Source organism: Sparus aurata, chromosome 12 (genome assembly GCF_900880675.1).
Source record: "Sparus aurata chromosome 12, fSpaAur1.1, whole genome shotgun sequence".
Classification (NCBI taxonomy): Eukaryota; Metazoa; Chordata; class Actinopteri; order Spariformes; family Sparidae; genus Sparus; species Sparus aurata.
This window is the reverse complement of record NC_044198.1, coordinates 8,163,386-8,184,332: the sequence shown is the minus strand read 5'-3', so window position 1 is coordinate 8,184,332 and position 20,947 is coordinate 8,163,386. Positions and strand designations below refer to the sequence as shown.

The 20,947-nt window shown below is 41.1% G+C and overlaps 1 protein-coding gene across 11 annotated transcripts in view; it reads left to right on the top strand.

Moving 5' to 3' along the window:
• Positions 1 to 20,467, top strand: part of vav2 (vav 2 guanine nucleotide exchange factor) — a 238,393-nt gene extending 217,926 nt beyond the window's left edge. For 3 of the 11 annotated variants that reach the window (XM_030434878.1, XM_030434875.1, XM_030434877.1), the window contains 15 exons: positions 51 to 65; positions 390 to 499; positions 754 to 855; positions 3,514 to 3,602; positions 4,986 to 4,999; positions 5,152 to 5,170; positions 6,205 to 6,332; positions 8,021 to 8,092; positions 8,702 to 8,763; positions 9,056 to 9,172; positions 9,709 to 9,796; positions 9,924 to 10,047; positions 14,227 to 14,313; positions 14,751 to 14,905; positions 17,520 to 20,467. In XM_030434878.1, coding sequence (XP_030290738.1) covers positions 51 to 65; positions 390 to 499; positions 754 to 855; positions 3,514 to 3,602; positions 4,986 to 4,999; positions 5,152 to 5,170; positions 6,205 to 6,332; positions 8,021 to 8,092; positions 8,702 to 8,763; positions 9,056 to 9,172; positions 9,709 to 9,796; positions 9,924 to 10,047; positions 14,227 to 14,313; positions 14,751 to 14,905; positions 17,520 to 17,567 — 1,230 coding nt within the window. In that variant the 3' untranslated portion in view covers positions 17,568 to 20,467. The remainder of the gene's footprint in view (positions 1 to 50; positions 66 to 389; positions 500 to 753; positions 856 to 3,513; positions 3,603 to 4,985; positions 5,000 to 5,151; positions 5,171 to 6,204; positions 6,333 to 8,020; positions 8,093 to 8,701; positions 8,764 to 9,055; positions 9,173 to 9,708; positions 9,797 to 9,923; positions 10,048 to 14,226; positions 14,314 to 14,750; positions 14,906 to 17,519) is intronic. The other 8 variants (XM_030434880.1, XM_030434879.1, XM_030434881.1 and 5 more) reach the window with 5 other exon arrangements.
• Positions 20,468 to 20,947: the final 480 nt, after the last annotated feature.

Below are 20,947 nucleotides of genomic sequence, written 5' to 3'. Positions count from 1 at the left end.
ATGTGTAACTGGGTCTTTCTCTGGTGTCTTTCTTTTTGCATGCTTACCAGTCGAGTGGAAAAATGGTAAGCTCAAGTGAAATCCTTTATTTAACTCATCTTCTCATACAGATTTATTTTTTGGTAGTGGTGCTTTTTGGGGTGTCATGCCGTGATTGCACGTGCACCCAACAGGCTCTTTGACTCGCCCTCCCGGCTTTTTGATCAGATGCATCGCTAAAGCATGTGGAGCAAATTTTAGTTCTAAATGAAAAGTGATCATATTTGTTTTAAGTTTTAGTACATATTTTTGTTAAAAAATGCAGTTGTCACAAGCTTCTCTGCCTATGTCTGTCACTGCCATCCGCATATCTCTCTGCCATCTGTTCCTCACTCACTTTTTCTCTCTAGTGGTCTTATGGTTTCTACCTGATCCACCTGCAAGGGAAGCAGGGCTTCCAGTTCTTTTGTAAAACTGAGGAGACAAAAAGGAAGTGGATGGAGCAGTTTGACATGGCCATGTGAGTATGAAGGGTTGGCGACATGAACAGCACCTTCTGTCATGGTTTATGTCATTTTAGATTGTACGATTTGATTTGCAAGATTTCTGGAAAATTTAATCGGAAAACTGTCTGTCGATAAAATAACCAGATGGAAATGTATGTTTTTTTCACTAATCCAGTGAATCGAATGCCAGAAAATCAAATTACTCCATCACAAAAACAGCCTTTGTTTTTCCAGTCAGTGCCACTGATTCATTATTATTTGCTTCCAGGTCCAACATCAAGCCAGAGAGAGCCACGGCCAATCAGCATAACTTCCAAATGCACACATTCGATAAGAACACCAACTGTCGAGCCTGCAAGATGCTCCTGAGGTAACGGCCCTGATGTGTATAACAGCGCGCTCATATTCCACACTGAATAATGAATGCATCTCCTCATAGACTGTCCAAGGACGATGAAGTATCCAAAAATATTCAACAGTAAAAGAGATTTCTTTTTCCGTGTTATTTGTACTATCTCAGTAGACATTTTTATGTCGGGTGTGTAATAACAGATTTTATGCACCCGGACACGGGTTATTTAACATTTATACAAAGATACTGCAGCAGTCTGATCATTAATCTAGCAGTACAGGAATGCAAAAATACTCGTACAGTCCTGCTTTGAAAATGTTACTCAAAGTGAAGCAGGAAAATCTGCCCGCCAGCATATCTGCAGATGAACACTGTGATTAGATTGAAGCTGTAGAAAAGCAATTTAGTGAGAGGAGAGAGTTTTGTGCAGTTCAGGGGTGAAACCTCAAGCTTTCATATGATAACGTTTTATAGCACAACCTGTGGATTAGGATGTGATGTCATTGTGTGAATCAAGTTCTAATAAAATACTTTACGGCTCCTACTTCCACTTAGATATACTTAAAGTGGAAGAGAACAAGACTAATGGGAACAGAGGAGGAACAGCTGGACATTTTAGAGGAAAGGAACAATGAATTAAATGAAATACCTACAATTTAATCCCAGTGTGAACCCCTAAGTAGTTCACTGGTACCTGATTCATACAAAACCAAAAAAGATACCATAATTTTATCTACTTAAAGACCCTATTTGATAGAAAAATGTATTTTTGAGTCTAGTTACCAACTCCTTAAACACACTGGGATGGTGGCCAACCCGTCCTATAATCCAAAAGCGTCACAATTTGAGGAGTTGCTATGAGACTTAAAAATCAGGTTTTCTTACAGCTAGCACCTTTAAAGAGTCAGTTTATGTCAAAATGTCAAAAATACATGTTGCACCCCTTACCTATAGCACTATTCATCCATCTAGATTGTTCGGTGGGAGTTGCTAACCTGCCGTGCCGGATGGTTTGAAAAACAGAACCATCTGGAAAAGCGCAGTGAGAAACTGTTTGGATAAGGGCAGATGATCGGACAAACTAACTTTCAATCGCCTTCTATGATGGGCTAACCAACTAGATAAACAGTAGGAAACCACCGCCAGGAGCTGAGCAAGTTAATAAATTAAATCCTTATTGAAGCCTTCAGTGTCCCCCTTGATTTTCTTTCAATGAAGTGTACTCTACAGTTCTTATAGAATTGATGCTGGCCGCCTTATTACTAGCCTCCATGATACCTTGCAGGAATTATGGCCATGACTTCTGACGTGTCCAGTCACATAACCGGAACCAGCGTTTTCCATGGTAGCAGGGCTAGACTAATCTAGTTTTTAAAGCAATATTTTTCCCACGTGTAACAAGTATATAGTTCCTACATGAAGCTGCGTCTGTGGAATATCCTGAGAAATCAGGTCATGATTTCTGGAGAGAGATATTTCTGTTGAGTTCTTTTTGCCGCTTTTAGCAACACAAGCTAAATTCCATCTAGGGCCAAGCCATCTTTACAGCCGATATCTCCAAAACTCACACCAAAATAATTTAGATGGATAAACACCACAAAAAAAATTATTTTTGATTTTGGGGTCCCCCAACTGTCCCTTTAATGTACTGTCCGGCAGTTTAATTGATGATATATCGCTAGTTTTTCATTATATGCTTCTTTTTACATTAAAATGCTATCCTAAAAAGCCATTTGTAACTACTGTTGCCACATGTGCTGCAGTGAAACAACACATCCCTGAGACCTGTGGTGGAGCTGAAGTGTAAAGTAGCAGAATAAATGGAAATCCCTGAAAACAAAAAGTGCAGTACTTGAGTCAATGCGCTGTTAACAGTGATATAGCAGTGAGTACTGTACATTCTTAGCCAATATTGTGTTAAATGTAACACAACTCATATTGAAGTGGAGAAGTGAAATTCAGCCGCATTTGGTGAGCAAACAAACAAACAGGCATAAATCACAGAGGGAATATGTTTTTTGGCTAACGTAGCCCCTCATCAGTGAAAGCTGGTCTTTGGAAAAAAAGATTCTACTAAGTGTGACTGAGGCAGACGGATGATATTTTTAACCATTCCCCTTCCCAACGCCGCCCACTGCATCGCTGAGAGCGGCCTCCTCCCATGAGAGAGCGCTGCCGGACTGTGGCAGGGATAACCAGTGTCACCACTTTGACCTCTGTAACAGTCAGCAGGCTAAACTCCTCTCTGTGTATTGACCCACAAATTTCATGGCTTGGCTGACCTAAATTCACAGAGCCAGTGGAAGCGGGGACCGATGTTCTCACTCCCTGCTAGATGCTAATTACTGCTGCGGCCCCAGCAGATCCCATCGTGATTTATGGCACTTAGCTATTTAACATGGCAGTGTGCTACGCGCGCCGTGTTACAGTATCTGTAATAAATACAGTTCTGGAGGACATGGTCTTTAACGGAGTGAGCTGATGTTGTGATTTTTAAAAACATTGCAGAGTGGAAATGATGGAGCGTATGTTACTGCCATCGCAGGCTTATTGCAACAAGCAGCAGCTCCCCTTGTGTTTTGCACTGACACATTCATTTGTGTCTGAGACACTTCCTGTTTGCTTTACTAATGTCTGTGTGTGTTTTTTTTGTGTTTGTGTGTGTTTGTCCTCCAGGGGCATCTTCTACCAGGGCTACTACTGCTCTCGCTGTGGAACAGGAGCACACAAAGAGTGTCTGGAAGTCATCACCATCTGTAAAATCAGTAGGTGTTCCCTCTAATCTTCGAGCAGAACGCCTGATTCAGGTTGACTTCTGAGGAGTCGATATTAGGGCAGAACGGCATCAATCAATGATGCAGAGTTCAGTGTTACAGGCCTCATTGATTGTTATGACACTGTGATGTGAGGGCGGTTTTTCTTTTTTGGTCTTGTTTTGATGAAATTAATAATGATCTGTAAAATGTTCAAGTACAAACCTGCTGTCACTGAACAGCGCACTGCTTGTAGGTCACTTCATCCAGTAGAAAAATAGTGAATTATTCCTGTGGGGTTCTTGTGGGACAGTGGGACTACTACTGTGTTGTACTGCTGAGTCTGGTACCAAAGAGGAAAACCTCAATTTTGGGAGCCTGAAAAGCATTTTATATTCCCCAGGATTCTTTAGCTCATATAGCCCCCATTATTAGACCCCTTGTGTCTTAAGTTTTTGGCTTGAAACCCTTTAAAACAAAGTAATGCTTACTTGTGACTCAGTGGTCAGTTTTAATATGTTCTTGTATTCATATTAGAGATCTAAAGATATAGATTTATGGTTATTCACTGCAACACAGCAACATGTCATTAGGAAAAATAACGAGAACATTTGGCACAATATTTACCGAGTATCAGAATGGCAGCTAAAGCGAACCAATGGGGGCAAACATAACCCAAAGTGAAACTTAAGGATGTCTGCTCCCATAGGTTCGCTTTAGCTGCCGTCCTGATATCTGGTCAATATTGTGCAAAAAATTCACGTTAATTTTCCTACTGACAGCACTCGGTAACCCCGATCAACAGGGATATGAGTTAAAAGCCGCTGAAGTTCTACTTTAACCAAAGTGGTTCATTACACCTTGAAGGAGGACCACACATTAACTCAACATGACAAACTTTAATAAATGTTAAAAAGTTTATTGTTAAACTTAAACTAATAGTTACTTCACTGCTAATAAACAATGAAATGCTTTAAGCCATTTATTCAGCACTTGTTTATTGTGAAGTTGCAAATGATGTTTGTAATAATTCAGTTAATAAATACTGTGTAGTTCATCCGTAAACATTATTTGGACGGGCATTATGAAGTCGCAATTGATGTTTTTAAACCGTTGACAACTTCTTATTCAAGGATTTATAAAATATTTCACTTTGTTAACAGTTAAATAACTGTTAACTAGAGTGTAATGAACTATATATTTTCAGTGTATTAATGATGTTTATTATAAAATGTTGCCAGAAAAGGGGATTGATGAATAATGAATGGGGCCAAGCACTAGGGAGAAAATGTGTTTGTGTTTTTAATAGATTTTGTGGACATTCAGAATTGTGAGAATTATCATACTTAATGTTCAGCTGATCAATATCTCTCTGTTCATTTTGTCTTCTTTCAGATCCTCATGACTTGGTGAGTACATCCTCTACTAGTCAACATACTAGTAGTATCATCATCATAATTATCATCATATTTGTATTATTTAATAGCAGTTTTACCCTCATAGTGATGTTGTTAGTCAGTGTAGCTGTGTTGATGATCAGTTGCTTGTTTCTCTTCGACAGGAACCTGGGATGTCATCAGGTAAGAACTCCTCTCGCCACCTGAACACGATGGAGAACACTTCACACTGAGCTAGATATTCTGTCAGCTGTCATGTAACAAGTTTGTTATGGAAATAGTTCTTACTGAGCACCACGGCTCTCTGCTACCATCTAGTGGAGGATGCTGCTACACATGAATTACAACAACATTATCAACCATGTAGAGTAGGTAGCACTGCACACTGTATACAGACGAGTGATAAATGACGTGAGTAAATGAGTGGAGGAGCATGACAAGCAGAGGCTCTGTGGTCCACTTGTCCCCTTAGAGGGAAAGGTCACTTCAAATCAATTCAGAATTGTTCGGAGGGATCTTTATTCTGTGATGAACATTTCAATGCTGGTGGTCTCTCCCAGGATGAGAGTTTCAATGATAATAAGGGAGAACACGATTAAAATTATATGCAAGGGTTTTCCAGTTACGAGATCTCAACCAAATTGGGAGAATTCAGACTGATTTGTTAGGCGGCACTCGCCAAAATAGGAAATGAGGGGAAACACTTCAGACAAAACAGTGTTTCATCCCTCCAGTAGAGCTCCACAGACTTGTAGAATCAATACTTTGGTGCATTAAGTGGTTCTGGCAGCATGTGTTGGCCAAACACCTTACTGAGACACTTAAAGTTGGATATCCTTTATTTTTTTCAGGTTGAAGGGAACGATCTGCAGTTTGAAATAACAAAGTTGCTCTCGGTCACATTTCCTTTAGAATTTCTGGCATCTTTGCCTCATACAATACTTCAAAGAGGATAGAGAAACGGATACCATGCAACAAAGATCCTTCCCCAGATGTAAAACGCAGGATGTTGTGCTTTTATTGTGTGTTTCTTAGACCACTGAATCAATCAGCTGGCAAGACTTCTATGTAAAAACAGTCCTGCCCTTATCAGCCCTCATCGCGCTATGTTACACATGAAACCCAAGAGCAGACCTTCTTTTATCCACCATCAGCCCAACTGTTTCTCTTGCTCACCTCTATGAACACTCACTTCAAATGCCTTATCATGTTTCCAGGTCCCAAGATGGTGGCAGTGAGGAACTACCATGGCACACCAGCGGCTGCGGGGAAGACACCGCTCTGCTTTCAAACGGGAGATTTTATCGAGCTGCTGAAGGGAGATCCTGACACGACGTGGTGGGAGGTAGTCGATCACATCTATCTGACACCGTGTCTTACTTTGAGTTGTTGATGTTGTTGTTGACTCTGCACCCCAGCAAACTGAGACTTTATTTGATTGGGTTTGAAACGCATCACGGACTCTTAGATTAAAAGCGACCGCATCTATGCAATGTGAACCCTTTTCACCCTGTCTGTTGTGTATGAAAAGAGCTACAGCTCTTACAGGCCGCGCTGGTTCGGTCCAGATGTAACAGAATTCGACTACCAGCCCCTCCAAAGCCAACTAATTACCGTTTTGTTTGTGTAATCCATACAAAAACCAATGTTTTCTCTTGGCAGGGTGCACTGACTTCCTGGAGTCTCGCAATCGACATGAGGTTGCCAGGCAAGCAGCTGAGACTCCAGAAAGTCAGCGGCAAGGCCAAGAAATAGTCTGGCACAAAACTCCTTAGAGAGCCACAACTTGTTATTCTTACAATTCAGTTTTCATCCGGATTAAACAAACTAGATTTGACATGGATTTTTGTTACTTTAGGGTTGGGGTTACGGGTTTGGGGTTGTTGTCGTTAACAGATGCAAGAGTGGTATAATCTTATCTCAGTCTCAGCAAATGAGATTCTCAAACTGTCAAACATATGAAAGAGATTTTGTATGATATAATGGGATGGTAGTTACGTTCCTGCAGAACTGGATTGCAGTTCCTCGTCATGTTTCATCATTCTTAGGCAATAAACATGTTATTCATCTGATTCTGAAGTTGAAACTCCAGCATGCTGTCGTACTTGCGTCGCTTTCTTGGCACCAGCTTACCGACTCATGGGATTCTTTTCATTCATATTCAAGTTGTGTCTTCCAACACAACATGTCACACGCCTGTGCGTGCAGGGTTTTTTGATTTTGACATTCACAGACAATGCTGCAATGGCAATTATTCTGACATCTTTGAGCAAGCTGAAAACTCATGGCATAAACCCTCTCTCAGTTAAACATCGATGAACTTTACCTACAAACCGGGGGGGGGCTCTACAGTGTATTAAGCTGGATGACAGGAGCTGTAACACCATGTGGCTCTGGGCACTTTTGACACTCACTGCTGACTCATATCTTCAGCTTGTTTTATCAGGCTAGCTTTTCCCAGGGTGACTCAGGGCACCCTACTGATGTTCCATTCATTTAAACTCGCCTGTTACTTTATCTCTCTCTGGTATGGCGGTTTTATCTCTCTGTGCAATGTCAATAGGCGAGTCGAGTTTGAAAATCAGTTGCTGCAGGTAGCGGACGTTGATATGTGAACCTGACAGATTTGTTCATTCCGTTGTCGGAGCAGTGCTAGCACCAGTCCGTATTTTCTCATTTCCAAAAGTTGGATGCAATAGCCAGTTTTTTTTCATTCAAGGCTGGTGTAGTCTGAGATTGTTCCTTCCACTCCATTCCTCCCAGTGTCATGGTGCACATCACTAGGTTTAACTGTAATACTCGAAAGTATGTTCTTGCTCTCTATGTGTTCTGTCCTCTTTCTTCTGCAATATTTGTTTTTTTCCAATTTAAACTAAGCGCAATTATCGACTACACTGACACTACTCAATTGATTTTAATATCCTTTTCATTGTGTTTTCAAATGCTCTAATCCATCTGTTTGTCTTAAGTTAAGCACTTTTATTTGCCCCGGTATTTGAACTGCAGCGCGAGTAATCTTGCCTCGTTTTGCAGGGGAAACTGATACAAACGCAAAAGAGTGGCTTCTTCCCCAGCTCATGTGTCAAACCTTATTTGGACCCAAAGGTAAGTCACCCCTGTATAGTGTACAATGTACAGTAAGTTATGTATTTGAAGAGAATCATTACATTATGTGTGTGAATTCTGAGGAAATATCAGAGCAGTCCTGTTATCTTTACCCTAATGCTAACCCTAACCGGGACACTGGTTCCTACCCTCATCATAACCCCAACTGTTGTAACCCTAACTAACAACTTGACCCCTACCATCCTAACCCTACACATATACAATTCTGCCATGAGATATATATATATATATATATATATATATATATATATATATATATATATATATATATATATATATATATATATATATATATATATATATATATATATATATACATATTATATATATATATATATATATATATATTATATATATATTCTATATATATATTATATATTATATTATTATATATATATATATATATATTATATATATATATCTATATTATTATCTATCGTTCGATCTCTCTATCTCTATTGTATATTTATGTCTCTTATCTATATACTTTTTCTGTATTATCTCTATTCTATCTAATCTCTTCTTTTCTATATCTCTCTATATATCTCTTCTCCACTTTCTTTATTCACGGTCTGTTATTTTTTACAGCCGTTCCAGTCATTATCCAGCCGGCAGTCATCCAGGGAAGCAGACTACTATGGATATCCTTGGTAAGATCTTTCATTTCCAAAGGAAAGATTATTTATCCTTATACATTTAAGGCCCTACACACTGTATGCTATCATTACCCTGAGGGCACTGTCCTTTAATTAGATCTGTTAATGTTAACACCAGTATACCGTTAACATCACTCCCTTGCTCAGTGTAAAGCTTACTGACCCCAACGTGACCGCATCCAAAGAATAAATAGGACGCGCCTGTTTGGTGTCAAATTAATTGTAAAGCCGATTATGTAACTTTTGATTCCGAGGTCATAACATTCCCTCTCTGCTCCCCCCGCAGGTTTGCAGGGAACATGGAGCGCCAGCAGGCCGACAACCTCTTAAAATCCCACAGCAGTGGGACGTACCTTATCAGAGAGAGGACAGCTGAGGCAGAGCGGTTTGCCATCAGCATCAAGTGAGTGTTTTCTCATCTTGTGGGAGAAGGAAAATCTCGAGGGACGGTTTTTATCCGCACCTCATGCGAAATAAAAATTCTCACGGGGTGCCCCAGTCAGCTTTTTTCCCTTGCATCTTTTAGCTCTGGCTAATTACCCGCTCTGTAATTGCTTTTTTTCTAATCCTGTTTTTTTTCTGTGTGTGTGTTGTGTGTGTACATCTCCTCTGAGAAAATGCATCCAGAAGAGAAGTAATGTTTGAGCTCTTACTGGAGCTGCCACACAGTGACTTACAAGGAGAAATGCTTTTGTCAAACTTGTCCTCGGGTCTGTCAGACAGGTGCGAAGGGGCTGTTGGGACCAGGATTTAGACAAATAATTTAAGTCCCACAGACGGACGGCTTTAACTTTATTTTGGTTCATTAGTCCTTCAGGTATACAACTAAATATTTAACACTGATAGCAGCTGAAAACATTAGCCAACAGGCACATGAGAGCGAAGGCACAACAACAAGTAACAGTTATGTACAACTTTTTTTTTTTTTTTTTTTTACAGATTCAACGACGAGGTAAAACACATCAAAGTCATCGAGAAGGACAGCTGGATCCACATCACCGAGGCCAAAAAGTTTGAGAGTCTCTTGGTGAGTCATATGTTCAACTCCCGAACGTGAAAATCTCCTCAGTAGCTTGACGTCAGTGTGAAAATAAACAGCAACTAATAACCAGATGGTCACATTTGCTATCCTTCTGTACTGTTTGACACGACAGGAACTGGTGGAGTACTACCAGGCCCATTCGCTGAAAGAAAGCTTCAAGTTATTAGATACCACATTAAGATACCCCTACAAGTCGAGAGAACGCTCGCTAACCCGGGCCAGCACACGCTCGCCAGGTAAGACTTCCAAATGTTCCTCCTTTTTCCAGCAATAAACTTTGACCTTGACCGGTGAGCCTGAGCCTAAGAATGGAATGAGATGTCAGATATCACCCGATGCAAAGTCACAGCCCGCCCGTATAGATACTGTTCATTTTCGGCAGCAGTGAGCGACCAGGTAAGGTCAGTTGATAAATGGCAGTCATTAAGGGGAGAGTTGACCAGCATTTCGTCAGAAGAGTCTGATTTCCATGCTTCCTTTCTCACTTTGATGATGCAATTTTGTTCCATGAACAATACATTCACTTTCAGCTTCAACAACACTGAAAATGAAAGGGCCTCTGTGGAGTGTTCCTGTAAACAAAGAAAAGTTGCGCTGACATTCTGTGTTAATCACCAAAACCAATTGTGCGTCACCTTGAAGAAGAAATGTCCATCCTCCTGAAAATCCAGCATTGTTTACTGGTTTGCTGTCTTCTTCTCTGTCTACACAACTCGGCTGCCACTTTTTGATCAGTGGAATCATGTCAGGGCCGAGTCTTCATGTGCACGCACCAAATAAACAGAACGCAGATTGGGGCGAAACAGCTCAGTAACCATTACCATGTACCGTGTTGAGGTTTAGTTGTTATGTGTTGTATTATGTGGTTTGATGACCTATAGGTCTAAGTGGCTAGAAGATAATTTCAACAGAATAGTTGATGTTAATATGTGGACTAGGAGGTGATGGTGAAGGGACTGAACCCTTGCTAGGGGGTAGCAAATCTGGCGATGCTGCAGGCAAAACACGTAGTTCACTCTCTTTTGTTGTTAACATAACTGATAAAGCAATAGTGTCAATCTATTCTCACGTGTGCTGGAGTATATATATATATATATATATATATATATATATTTTTTTTAATCTACTGTGACTAAACCGTTGTGTGTCTGGTTTGGGGGGGCAGCAAAAGCAAGGAATCTCTCAAGACAGAAACTGTTACAAAAGTGAAGATGGCTTTGGAGAGAAAACAATTAAGATGTGAACAAACTCTGCTACGTTCAGTAATTTGTGTTGTGTTATCATTATTTGGGCCTTCCATGGCTTTATTTGACAGGACAGCTTAAGAGTAACAGGAAATGGGGAGAGAGAGAGAGGAGGAATGACAAGCAGCAAAGGGTCACTGGTCAGATTTGAATCCTGGGCTGCTGCAGCGAAGACACAGCCTCTAACTGGCAGCGCAGCCAACCCTTATGTCCAGGCTTACAAGTGGTGAGCCACAAGGTGGCAGTCCCCTATTGTGTCTTTACACTAAAAGGGATCAGGCCCCTCTTGGTGTTGGCCCGGCCACCAAGCACTCGTCATTGAACTTTTCTCTTGGACCGGGCTCTAGGCGAGGGCCCCGTTCTTCCTATTCTGAGTGAGATAAATGATTTGCACCGTAAAGGTTACAGAATCTCTCTGTATTTATGAGTTGATCTCGGTTACAACTCTCACCTGTGGCCATGAACTTTAGGAAATGCCCAAAAGAATTAGATCACAGACAGAAGTGGGCGAAAGCGATGGGGTGAGGAGCTCAGACATCTGGAAGGAGCTCCGAGCTGAACTGCTCCTCCTCTGCATCACAAGAAGTCAGTCGTGTTGGTTCAGGCATCTGTTTCAGATTCCTGCTGGACACATCACATGTCCAGCTGGGCCGAGACCACTGGGCAGAGCCAGGACAAGCCGGAGGAATTACACATCCATTTGGCCTGGGAATGCTTTGATTACCACGGGAAAAGCTGAAGGATATCGTTAGGAAGAAAGATGTATCGGCTTCCTTGGTTACCCCGCTGCTATCATGAGCCAATTGTATTTCCACTTACATATCTGCCGGCGTCTATAAATGATTATGACAATACTAATTTGACTGGAGAGCCATTATAATGCTCAGGTAAAGCTTACAGATTCAATCTCTTGCCATCTTGGCTGTGGATTTAGCAAAGACGGGTAAAATAAATGAGACAGACTCCCTCCCTCTGTCTTTGTCTTCCCTCCTCCCCGGCCCACTGACTGTCCTGACTCACACAGAGAAGGGGTGGAGGAAGCCCGGAGGGGAACGAGGCAGAAACGGAGGCTAGCAGTGTGAAGTAGATAAAGACAAAGAGGAAGAGTTTGTCAGCGAAGTCAGAGATCTGTGGACTGGCTGTGTGAATTGGCAGCCACCTCTGCCCATCCAACTGCATCAGTACTGGCTGTGGCCTTGCACTGGCCACTGTCCTACATTGGGTCTGCCTTTGTTCAAACTGGCCACTACAGCATGATTGTTTCCCCTCTGTTTTGTTCTGACAAAGGCAATGAATGGAAGTAATTGAGTCTTTATTGATGATGATGAGCACTCGCTCTTTCTGTCCTTTTTTGTATTTCTGTAACAGTGGTGGGATTAGGAAGGACTTATTATAATAAGGACACATCTATGGTCATGCGGTATGCTTTCATTGGATTTGTTCAAGGGCCGGTGAAGGCCATGGCCAATGACATCGCCTTCTGTCATTCATTATAAAACCAAGGCTTTCTGTACTGACAGTATGGTGATATAGTGACGGTCCAGACAAACGTTCTCTGGGAGGCTGGACACACTTGTGCAAATCTTTTAAGATAGACAAATACTGTCAGTTTCACTCTGTCATCATGTTGTCTATCTATGTGATGTTGCACAGTTTTGTTTTTTCGTGAGCTTCGTCGTACAATATATGAAAAAGTGGTGATTGACTGTATTAACACAAGAGACTCTTTGGTAACTCTTCGTATTGAGCGCCTTGTAATCAGATGAGTTGATAGGTAATAATCAGGCCATTGTAAGATGCTTACCAACACTGAATAAAAGAAGAACGTTTTAAATAACAGCATCACAAACACATTTATATGTATTTTATTTTATTTTATTTATTTATTGATGAGACTTTTATGAGCACACATATGAAACGTATTCACGGTTCCAAAACTGCTTGAAAACATTGCTAAGTGTGGTTCCTGGTAGAGCATGTCCAAACCTAACCCGTCTAAAAGGCAAAAGCCAGTTTAAATGATCTTAAGAACCCGTCAATGAGCGCATATGAAAGGATTTATTAACATTTATATTTATCTGTGGTTTAGTGTTAAAGGTGCACCATGTAGTTTTGGGGAAGACATTTCAATCAGAAGAGAAATGATGAATGTCTTAAGTTTGAATTTCTTCTCTGAAACGACATAGTGCCCCTTGAATTAAGCAATAAAAAGCTTAGTATGGTAACATTGACAAAATAGGTAAGTTAGTCTGACTTACTAAATGTATGTGTGATGCTATATAAACAATTATAAGAAATGTATTAGGCTACAGTTAATGTTCCTATGGAGTTCATTAGCTGTTGAAAAGTTTCTCATAAGTTATCTAACAGTTAACATCATTATAGTCTTATTAATGTTAATAAGCATCTTTAAAGACCATTACTACTTAAACACTAATGATTATTACATGACATTTATATAAGTGGTTACCGCCTCTTTAAGCCTTTACATTAGAGCATAACCTGATTTTTCCAACAGTTATCCTGGTTGCTTTCCAAACATGTTTTAACAGTTGTTTTCATGCAGGTCCTTGACACATGAATAGCCATTAATCCTTGAAGTGACTTAGATTTATATGAAATGTTGAAATGTTTAACCTTAACGTGAGTACATAGACGTCCTTCTCTACATTCATACTTTCTTTTTCCCATCGCTGTGACTTGAGAGGTGTATAACTTTGCGGCACATCTCCCTCTGAGTGCCTGTGAGCTTCTGTAAAGCCTGCTTGTTCTCGTTATAAAAATTCTCAGCGTTACCTTGATCCGTGTCACAAACGGCGACCTGTTGGGTAATTGAATTTGAGGGAACTGGACCCCGAAAAGTGCTCAAAAAGACCTTGAATTCAGTGTTGGAGAGGGTGTGCGCAGCCCGAGTACACTTTTTTTTTTTAGAAAGAACAAATTGTTGTTTTCAGTCACACCATTAATGTGTCAAATGATGACAACAAAATTATTACATTTAAAAATTCTGAAAAGAGAACCCTGTCTTTAAGAGACAAAGCACACGCTCTCCTTTTTTGAAAAAAAAAAAAAACACTCTGCTTCTCTGCCTCCTGCTCTGCATGCAAGCTCCTCCAAAAACGTTTTCCAGCTTTATTTCCTCCTTCTTTTCTCTTTGTCGTCTCCTCTCAGCAGCCACCTGCGCCTCCTACAACTTCTCCTTCCTCAGTCCGCAGGGCCTCAACTTCTCCTCTCAGAGCTCAGCTCCCTTTTGGTCAGGTACTCCTTTTTTTTCTCTCTCTCTCTCTCTCTTTTCTCGCTCCTGTTGCCATCACCTCACCTCATCGCCCTGTAATTTCATAACAAGCCTCTGCGCTCGCGACCTCGTTTTCTTCTTCTCCGTTGGCGCGCTTTTCATTAGCGGGAACATTTCAGCTCTTCCCATGACGGCGGCTCCTCATTAAATCAAGGAAAGAAAACCAATTTCCTCCCTCGTGATGAAACGACTTGTCCTTTTCCAACATGCTCATTTTTCATTGTGAGACTGCACTGTGTCATGCTGAACACTTAACTGACCTCTGCCTCATTCATTCTTTACATCTAGCTATTATCACTATTTCCAGTATAACACCCTCCTTAGTGCCAGTGATTAATGTCTTTACGTGTTATATTATATACGGGCCTGATTGAGCTCCAATTGTTTTCCATTTTCACAGTGTTTACACCCCGGGTGGTCAGCACAGCGGTGGCCAGGTATAACTTTGCGGCACGGGACATGAGAGAGCTGTCACTGCGAGAAGGGGACATCGTCAAAATCTACAGCAAGATCGGCGGGGACCAGGGCTGGTGGAAAGGAGAGGCCAACGGACGAGTGAGTAATATCTGAAGAGTCTGTTCATTTGTGGGTGAGAATAACCGCCCAGGGGCAATAAAAGATCTCAGATTAGATTTGCTGATTGTAAGTGTCTTCCACTTGATTAGAAACAGATCCCACTTCTGGATTCATTAAGTCTGTTATGCGCAGCGGACAAAAAGCCCCAAAATCAAGGCTCTTCAGTTTCAGAAGTACAGCGCTGATGTGGGCTCTTGCAGGCAACAGTGTTGGTGAATTTAACAATTAAACCACTGATATCGAAAGCACTCCTTAAAAAAAGGAGGTTGAGAGAGGAGGAGGTAAAAGCCTGCCTGCCGGGAAAAGTGCCAGTTCAAAAGGCAGGCAGTAAAACTGAATGTGATGTTAGGTTATAAATTTGACGGTGTTAATGTGATGCCGTGGATCCCGAGTGAGTGCACCCACTTAACCATTGTGCTAAACCGGGGCGTGCAGTCTGGTGTCGGGGCACCACAGCTGTCTAATTTTTGACTTTATTATCGCAGCTTGTTTTTACGTCATCAGGGACCTTCACTGAACCAAGTTTTAAATTACATCGTCCTTACTGACACTGGGAGACCCTGTCTTAGCCAATTCATCTGCGTGCCTACCACTGCGCATATAATGATGTCTGATGACTTTACATGTTGATTGGGAGATAAAGAAGGAAATATGCATCAGTGCAATTCAAACGTCTGGAAGTGCCGTGGTTTGCGTCGTTATCAGATCTCAGTCAGGTGGAAATGCACTCTGTACTGTTTGGATCCATGATAAGAAAAATGTCCCCCCCGCCCCCCCCAGCCAGATGGAAGGTCACTTGACTCGGCGACCCAGAGAAAAAGCTACAAAGAAACCCAACAGAGCAGCAGCGCTTCCCTTGACCTGGGCCCCACTGTGTTTGTTGTTCATCACAATCACAATGCAGTGTAACAGTGTAACTCCCCCACGACCAGATCCCATTATCCAGATACAGCATCAGGTGTAACTGGGGGTCTCAGTTTGGCCACTTTTTTCCATTAATTTTCTTGTTGGTGGGGGGGTGGGGTCACTTTGAAGCAGCAGCGTTAGTCATTTTACAGATTCCATTTAATATGACAGTTTATTTCTAGGATAAACCCCTACCAAGGGGGTCCTAACACAAAAAAGATCAAATGCAGAACATTAAAGGTGCACTATCTGACTTTAATCAGAAGAGAAAAATCTGTTTCTGCCTAAACTGAACGAAATAAACAAACTCTTCTTCTGAGTAAACAAAAGGACAACACAATTTTATACTGTTTAACTCTGTTTATATGTTGCGGACCCTGCCAACTTTCTAGCTTCAAACAGTCATCTGTGGACCTTATTGTCCTCTGAAGGCAGCAAAAGAAAAAATAAATGTATCTGAATCTGTTATAATATGATATTATTATCTTTTTAATATTCTAAATAATAAAATATTGAGTTTGACTTCAAAACAACATAGTGTCCCTGAAGGGAGCCAGCACTGATGCACTCTGATGGGCAGTGAAGGGAGGTGGTTTGTGCTGTCAGTGCTTCGGCTAATGAATCAACGTGCAGGCTTCGATGAGTGCATTATTTTTTTTATAACCAATAAGTGCATTTATCCCACTTTTACAATAATTATTTGCCACTGTAAAAAAAAAAGAAAAAGCTCTATAAATACACATTCGTTTAAAGCCAGTCAGTGTGGTGTGAAAGTCTTATCTCACGTAGACTGAACCCCAGGGTTAAAGCTCAGAGACACCTCACAGAGTTGGCAGTTGTTGATTTTAGAAGCATGCATGATTTTGTTCCATGTGCTTCTGGCAAGGCTGCAACAGCGACTAGACTTCCCTGCAGATTGGAAAGTACATACAACTGAATAGTACTAAAATATATTGACATTTAGATGGAATAAATTATGTTCCAACAATAGAAATCCATTCATCCACTCCTGTATCAGTGGGCACGTGGACCAAACTGACTCACGTGGCAGAATATCCATTTCCATGCGCACAGAAAGTAGTACAGAGAGGGCACTTCACCACATTTTCAAAATCCTTCATAATGTTATGGTCTCAAGGTTGGCTCATTTACAGATTATAGAAAGACATGAATAGTATTCTTTGTGCCTTCTTACTTGACATGCATCCAATAAACTCGTCTCATAACGTATGTCACACACCCTCCAACGTGGAAAACTCAGAGGCGGACGCAGAGCGCTCTGAAACGCGCCCTGCAGCGTCATGCTGAACCACGCCTGTCCTGGCCCACGTTTTCAGGGAGTCCCATCTCCATGAGTTTACCACTCACTCACTTTTCAGACACGAAGTAAAAGTTGTTGCCTAGCAACAGCTGAGGTAGTATTTGGAGTAGCCTTCAAGTATTTTTTAGGGGATGAGGCTGCTATCTGAGCTGTGCTGAAAAAAATTAAGATAAAATGCGCATCCTCCGTCCAAGAAGAATAAGAAAGTATGTGGCCTTGGTCTGAAGCTGCTGTCGGTAATACACTCTACTGTGACCATATCTTTATCAAACTGCTTGTATAGCTAAACTGGATGTAAAAGGCATCTGAAGGACCTCAATTAGCCTCCTTATTCTTTTCTCTGAAAATCCCCGTTTTATTTTTCAGATTGGATGGTTCCCCTCAACCTACGTGGACGAAGAAGGAGTGCAGTAAGGCGTGGGCGCCTGCTGGCCTGGCTTTAAATCAGGAACCATCTTTTATCTACTGTTTCTCAGAGAAAATTACTCACTCCCTCCAGAAAATAACACAAGGAAATAAGAACTTCTTTTTTTTTGTCGTTGTTTTTGCCGGATACTCATTTTTCAGCGAGTGTTTCTACCCTGTTTCTCTATCTTCAATTATGCATCAGCTTTGCTTTCTGTTTGGATTAGCTTTTTGTTTCATTTTTTTCCCCGGGAGGATGTCCTGTTTAATTTCTGTACAGGAAAGAAGAAAAAAAAAAACCTGGCTCGCTGTCTGTCAGCCTCTGTGTGTGCTCTGCAGAGGCTTTATTGAACTGAGGAAACAGCAGAAACTGACTGTGGATAGCTTTACTTTGAAAAAAAACAAAAAGGCTCCCCCTTTGTTGCAGGTCTATGCGCGGTGAAATAATTGTACAGTATAGATAATTTATTGAATAGAGATTATTATCATTACTAATGATTATTGTGGGGAAGTTGATTTTTAGCAGCCGGGAATCAGATGAGGAAAAACACAAAATAGAAAAAGAAAAAAAAAAAAACAGATGCTCCGTTTCCATGTTGAGAGATTTTGCCTTAGTTGTCATGGTGATGCCTTGTGGGCTGACACCAGTGGAGGGAATCGACTTTGTTGACTGGTTTTACTTCTCCATGTATGCATGTGCCCATGTGCGGCCCACACAAACACACACACAATGTACAGTACGGTGCCTTTGAAGAATGGTCGCTTACTGAACCTCAGCATCAGCCAGTGAAAAGAACATTGCCATCCCCCACGAACAGACAGTTTGGTCCACGTCCACGGGGCCCTGCTGAAGGAGGGGGAGGCGCTCATACAACTTACTGGGGACGACTCGCCCTCCGAGCCCTCGGGAAAAAGAACAACACGGTGAAGCATTTAACTTATCCTGACTGCTGGCTGGATAGACTCACCGAGACAGGTGGAGGGTTTTTATAGCCAACAACCATCACATACACAGTTCTTGCCGGACCGGGCGTCACGAGTCAATGGGTGCAATCAGCTGGATGCGAAAAAGGGAAACATCAAGACATTCCGCTCGACTACCACTTCACACTTTTAAAAATCTCGGTGTTCATTGTTTCGTTGTTTTGAGTTCTTTGCACAGAATCAAGATTATTTTTTAAGTTTTGAGAACTGGACCAACGTGTTTTGTTTATTTGAAGCCAAATTCAGCCATGTTTTAATGTCTGCATGGAGTTTGCTCGATTGTTATGATTTTTTGTACTTTGCCTTATTTTTACAGACGATCAGGTGATGGGATTTTTCTTCTTCCCTTAATGTTAATCATTTTCTCATGTGTGAAATCCATTTTTGGTGCTGTGCAGACTGGTGAAAATTTAATAATAGTGTCGGAAGGTTTTGAATCTGAAGGAAAACTTTGTGTGCTGATCAACGCGAAACCACGGAAGGAGCCCCTAATCATTTTGTGATTATTCTCGAGATGCAGTGCTCAGTGTTTGCTTCCAGTAATTTCATAATGCCATAAAAACTTTTACAGATTTACAGCCAGTTAGACCGCAGTGTGTTGGCGTACAGCTTTCATCACTCTTCTATTGAGAGTCTAGATGTGCCAGACCACTTTCTAATTTTAGTTATATAGATATTCAGTTGTTTATTGTCCCTGTTAACTCATTTAATATACAGTATATTGACTTTGACTCTGTTTATATGGCCTTACCATTAACCTCCATATCTGCCTCCTACACATTTCAGTAATGAACTTTGGTACTTACACTTAACTTTTTTTTTTTTTTCTTGCGTTTGAAAATATCACAGTACACAAGAAAACAATAAATGCTTTACTGGAAATGGGAAATGTTATAGAGTCACTGAAGGCTGTCGTTAAATAAAGACTGTTATCTTGCTGCAAATGGGTTCAAAATAAGTCAATTTTAATTGCACAGTAAATCATTTCTACCTTTTAAAAAGGTCTTTCATTCGAAAAAAAAAAAAGACATAGTTCGATGATGTCATGAAGTAGCCCGGGATCATGGGAGTAGTGGACTTCATTGTTAAACCTCCACCATTGCCAGTGCAAAAATTCATGACAAGTGACTCAGGCAATTTTTCACAGATTAAGTTATGTAATAATATGTAATCTACATTACATTAACGTCCATGGACTTCCTTCTTCGCTCTTTGAGGTATCATCAGCTGTTTCACCAGAAGTTACTAAACAAAACACACCATAACGTAGTCCGCGTGTTATGCAGAATTAATGTTCACTTTTTCATAAAAGCATGAAATTGGATACACTTAAACCCCTGAACATTTAGAGAAATGGGCCCATAAGCTGAGTTGTTAAATGGATCCCCCTGCTTTTCTTGCAAGAACTGCCCTTATTTGCCTGTGATGGCTTGTGTTTATTGTATTCACCAGAAGCCTCCACAGCTTCATGGTCCCGGTGGTACCCCGATTCCGTGTTTAAAACATCCATCTAGTGGCAAGAAGTGCAGTGTTAAAGGTTACTGTCCAAGTAGCCTTGGCAAATAATTTGACAGATTCTTGTGATCCTGATAGACCCAGGGTGCTTCTTCTTATCTGCATGTACAGTCATGGTCTGATGTTAATGGTATTGTCTGTGTTTCTCTTGGTTTTAAAACAAACAGCTGGCAGTGATGGAGCTGATGCAACAGATTGTGAGCTGTATTTTCCTCAGTAAACACACCATCATATTTTGCCTGGCATCTTGGCCTCTTGAAGAGGTCGCCGTGTTTACATGGGAAACTACAATTTATAAACCGCTGTATCAGAGCCACACGAACAGGATCAACCAGAGCTGACAGGGCTATGAGTTAATTGTTTAAATCAAGCATAGAAAGGGTTAGAGTTGTGCAATCAATCAGAATTTTTTTTTAAAAAAAGCAGTGGGATTCATAATAACACTGCCACTTTTGTGATTACATTACAGGGCCCCAAACCTTACATTGAACCAAGATTCATGCTTATATGAAAAAGTGAACACAACACTTCCATTGTGGCACATTTTACCTGTTGTTGGACATTTTACTGCGGAAATATTAAATATTATATCTTCATCTAACTCTCAACAGTGTTCACACACCGCACTGAGAAGTATGGTGCAAACACTGAGCACATCAACTCTGGCTGGTTCACAAAGACTTACGGAGCTGAAGATGATGATATGTTTAGCTACTAAACTTTTGACTGTCTATGATGTGTGTGTAATTGCAATGGCTGACTGCCCCGAAAAACACAAAGTCTTACCACTGTGTGAGGGAGACGCACAGGAGGCCTCCATGTTGTCTAGATTGAAGGGCGGGGGTGGGGATGGGTGGGTGGGTGGGGTGGGATCTAGTCACTGTTTATGT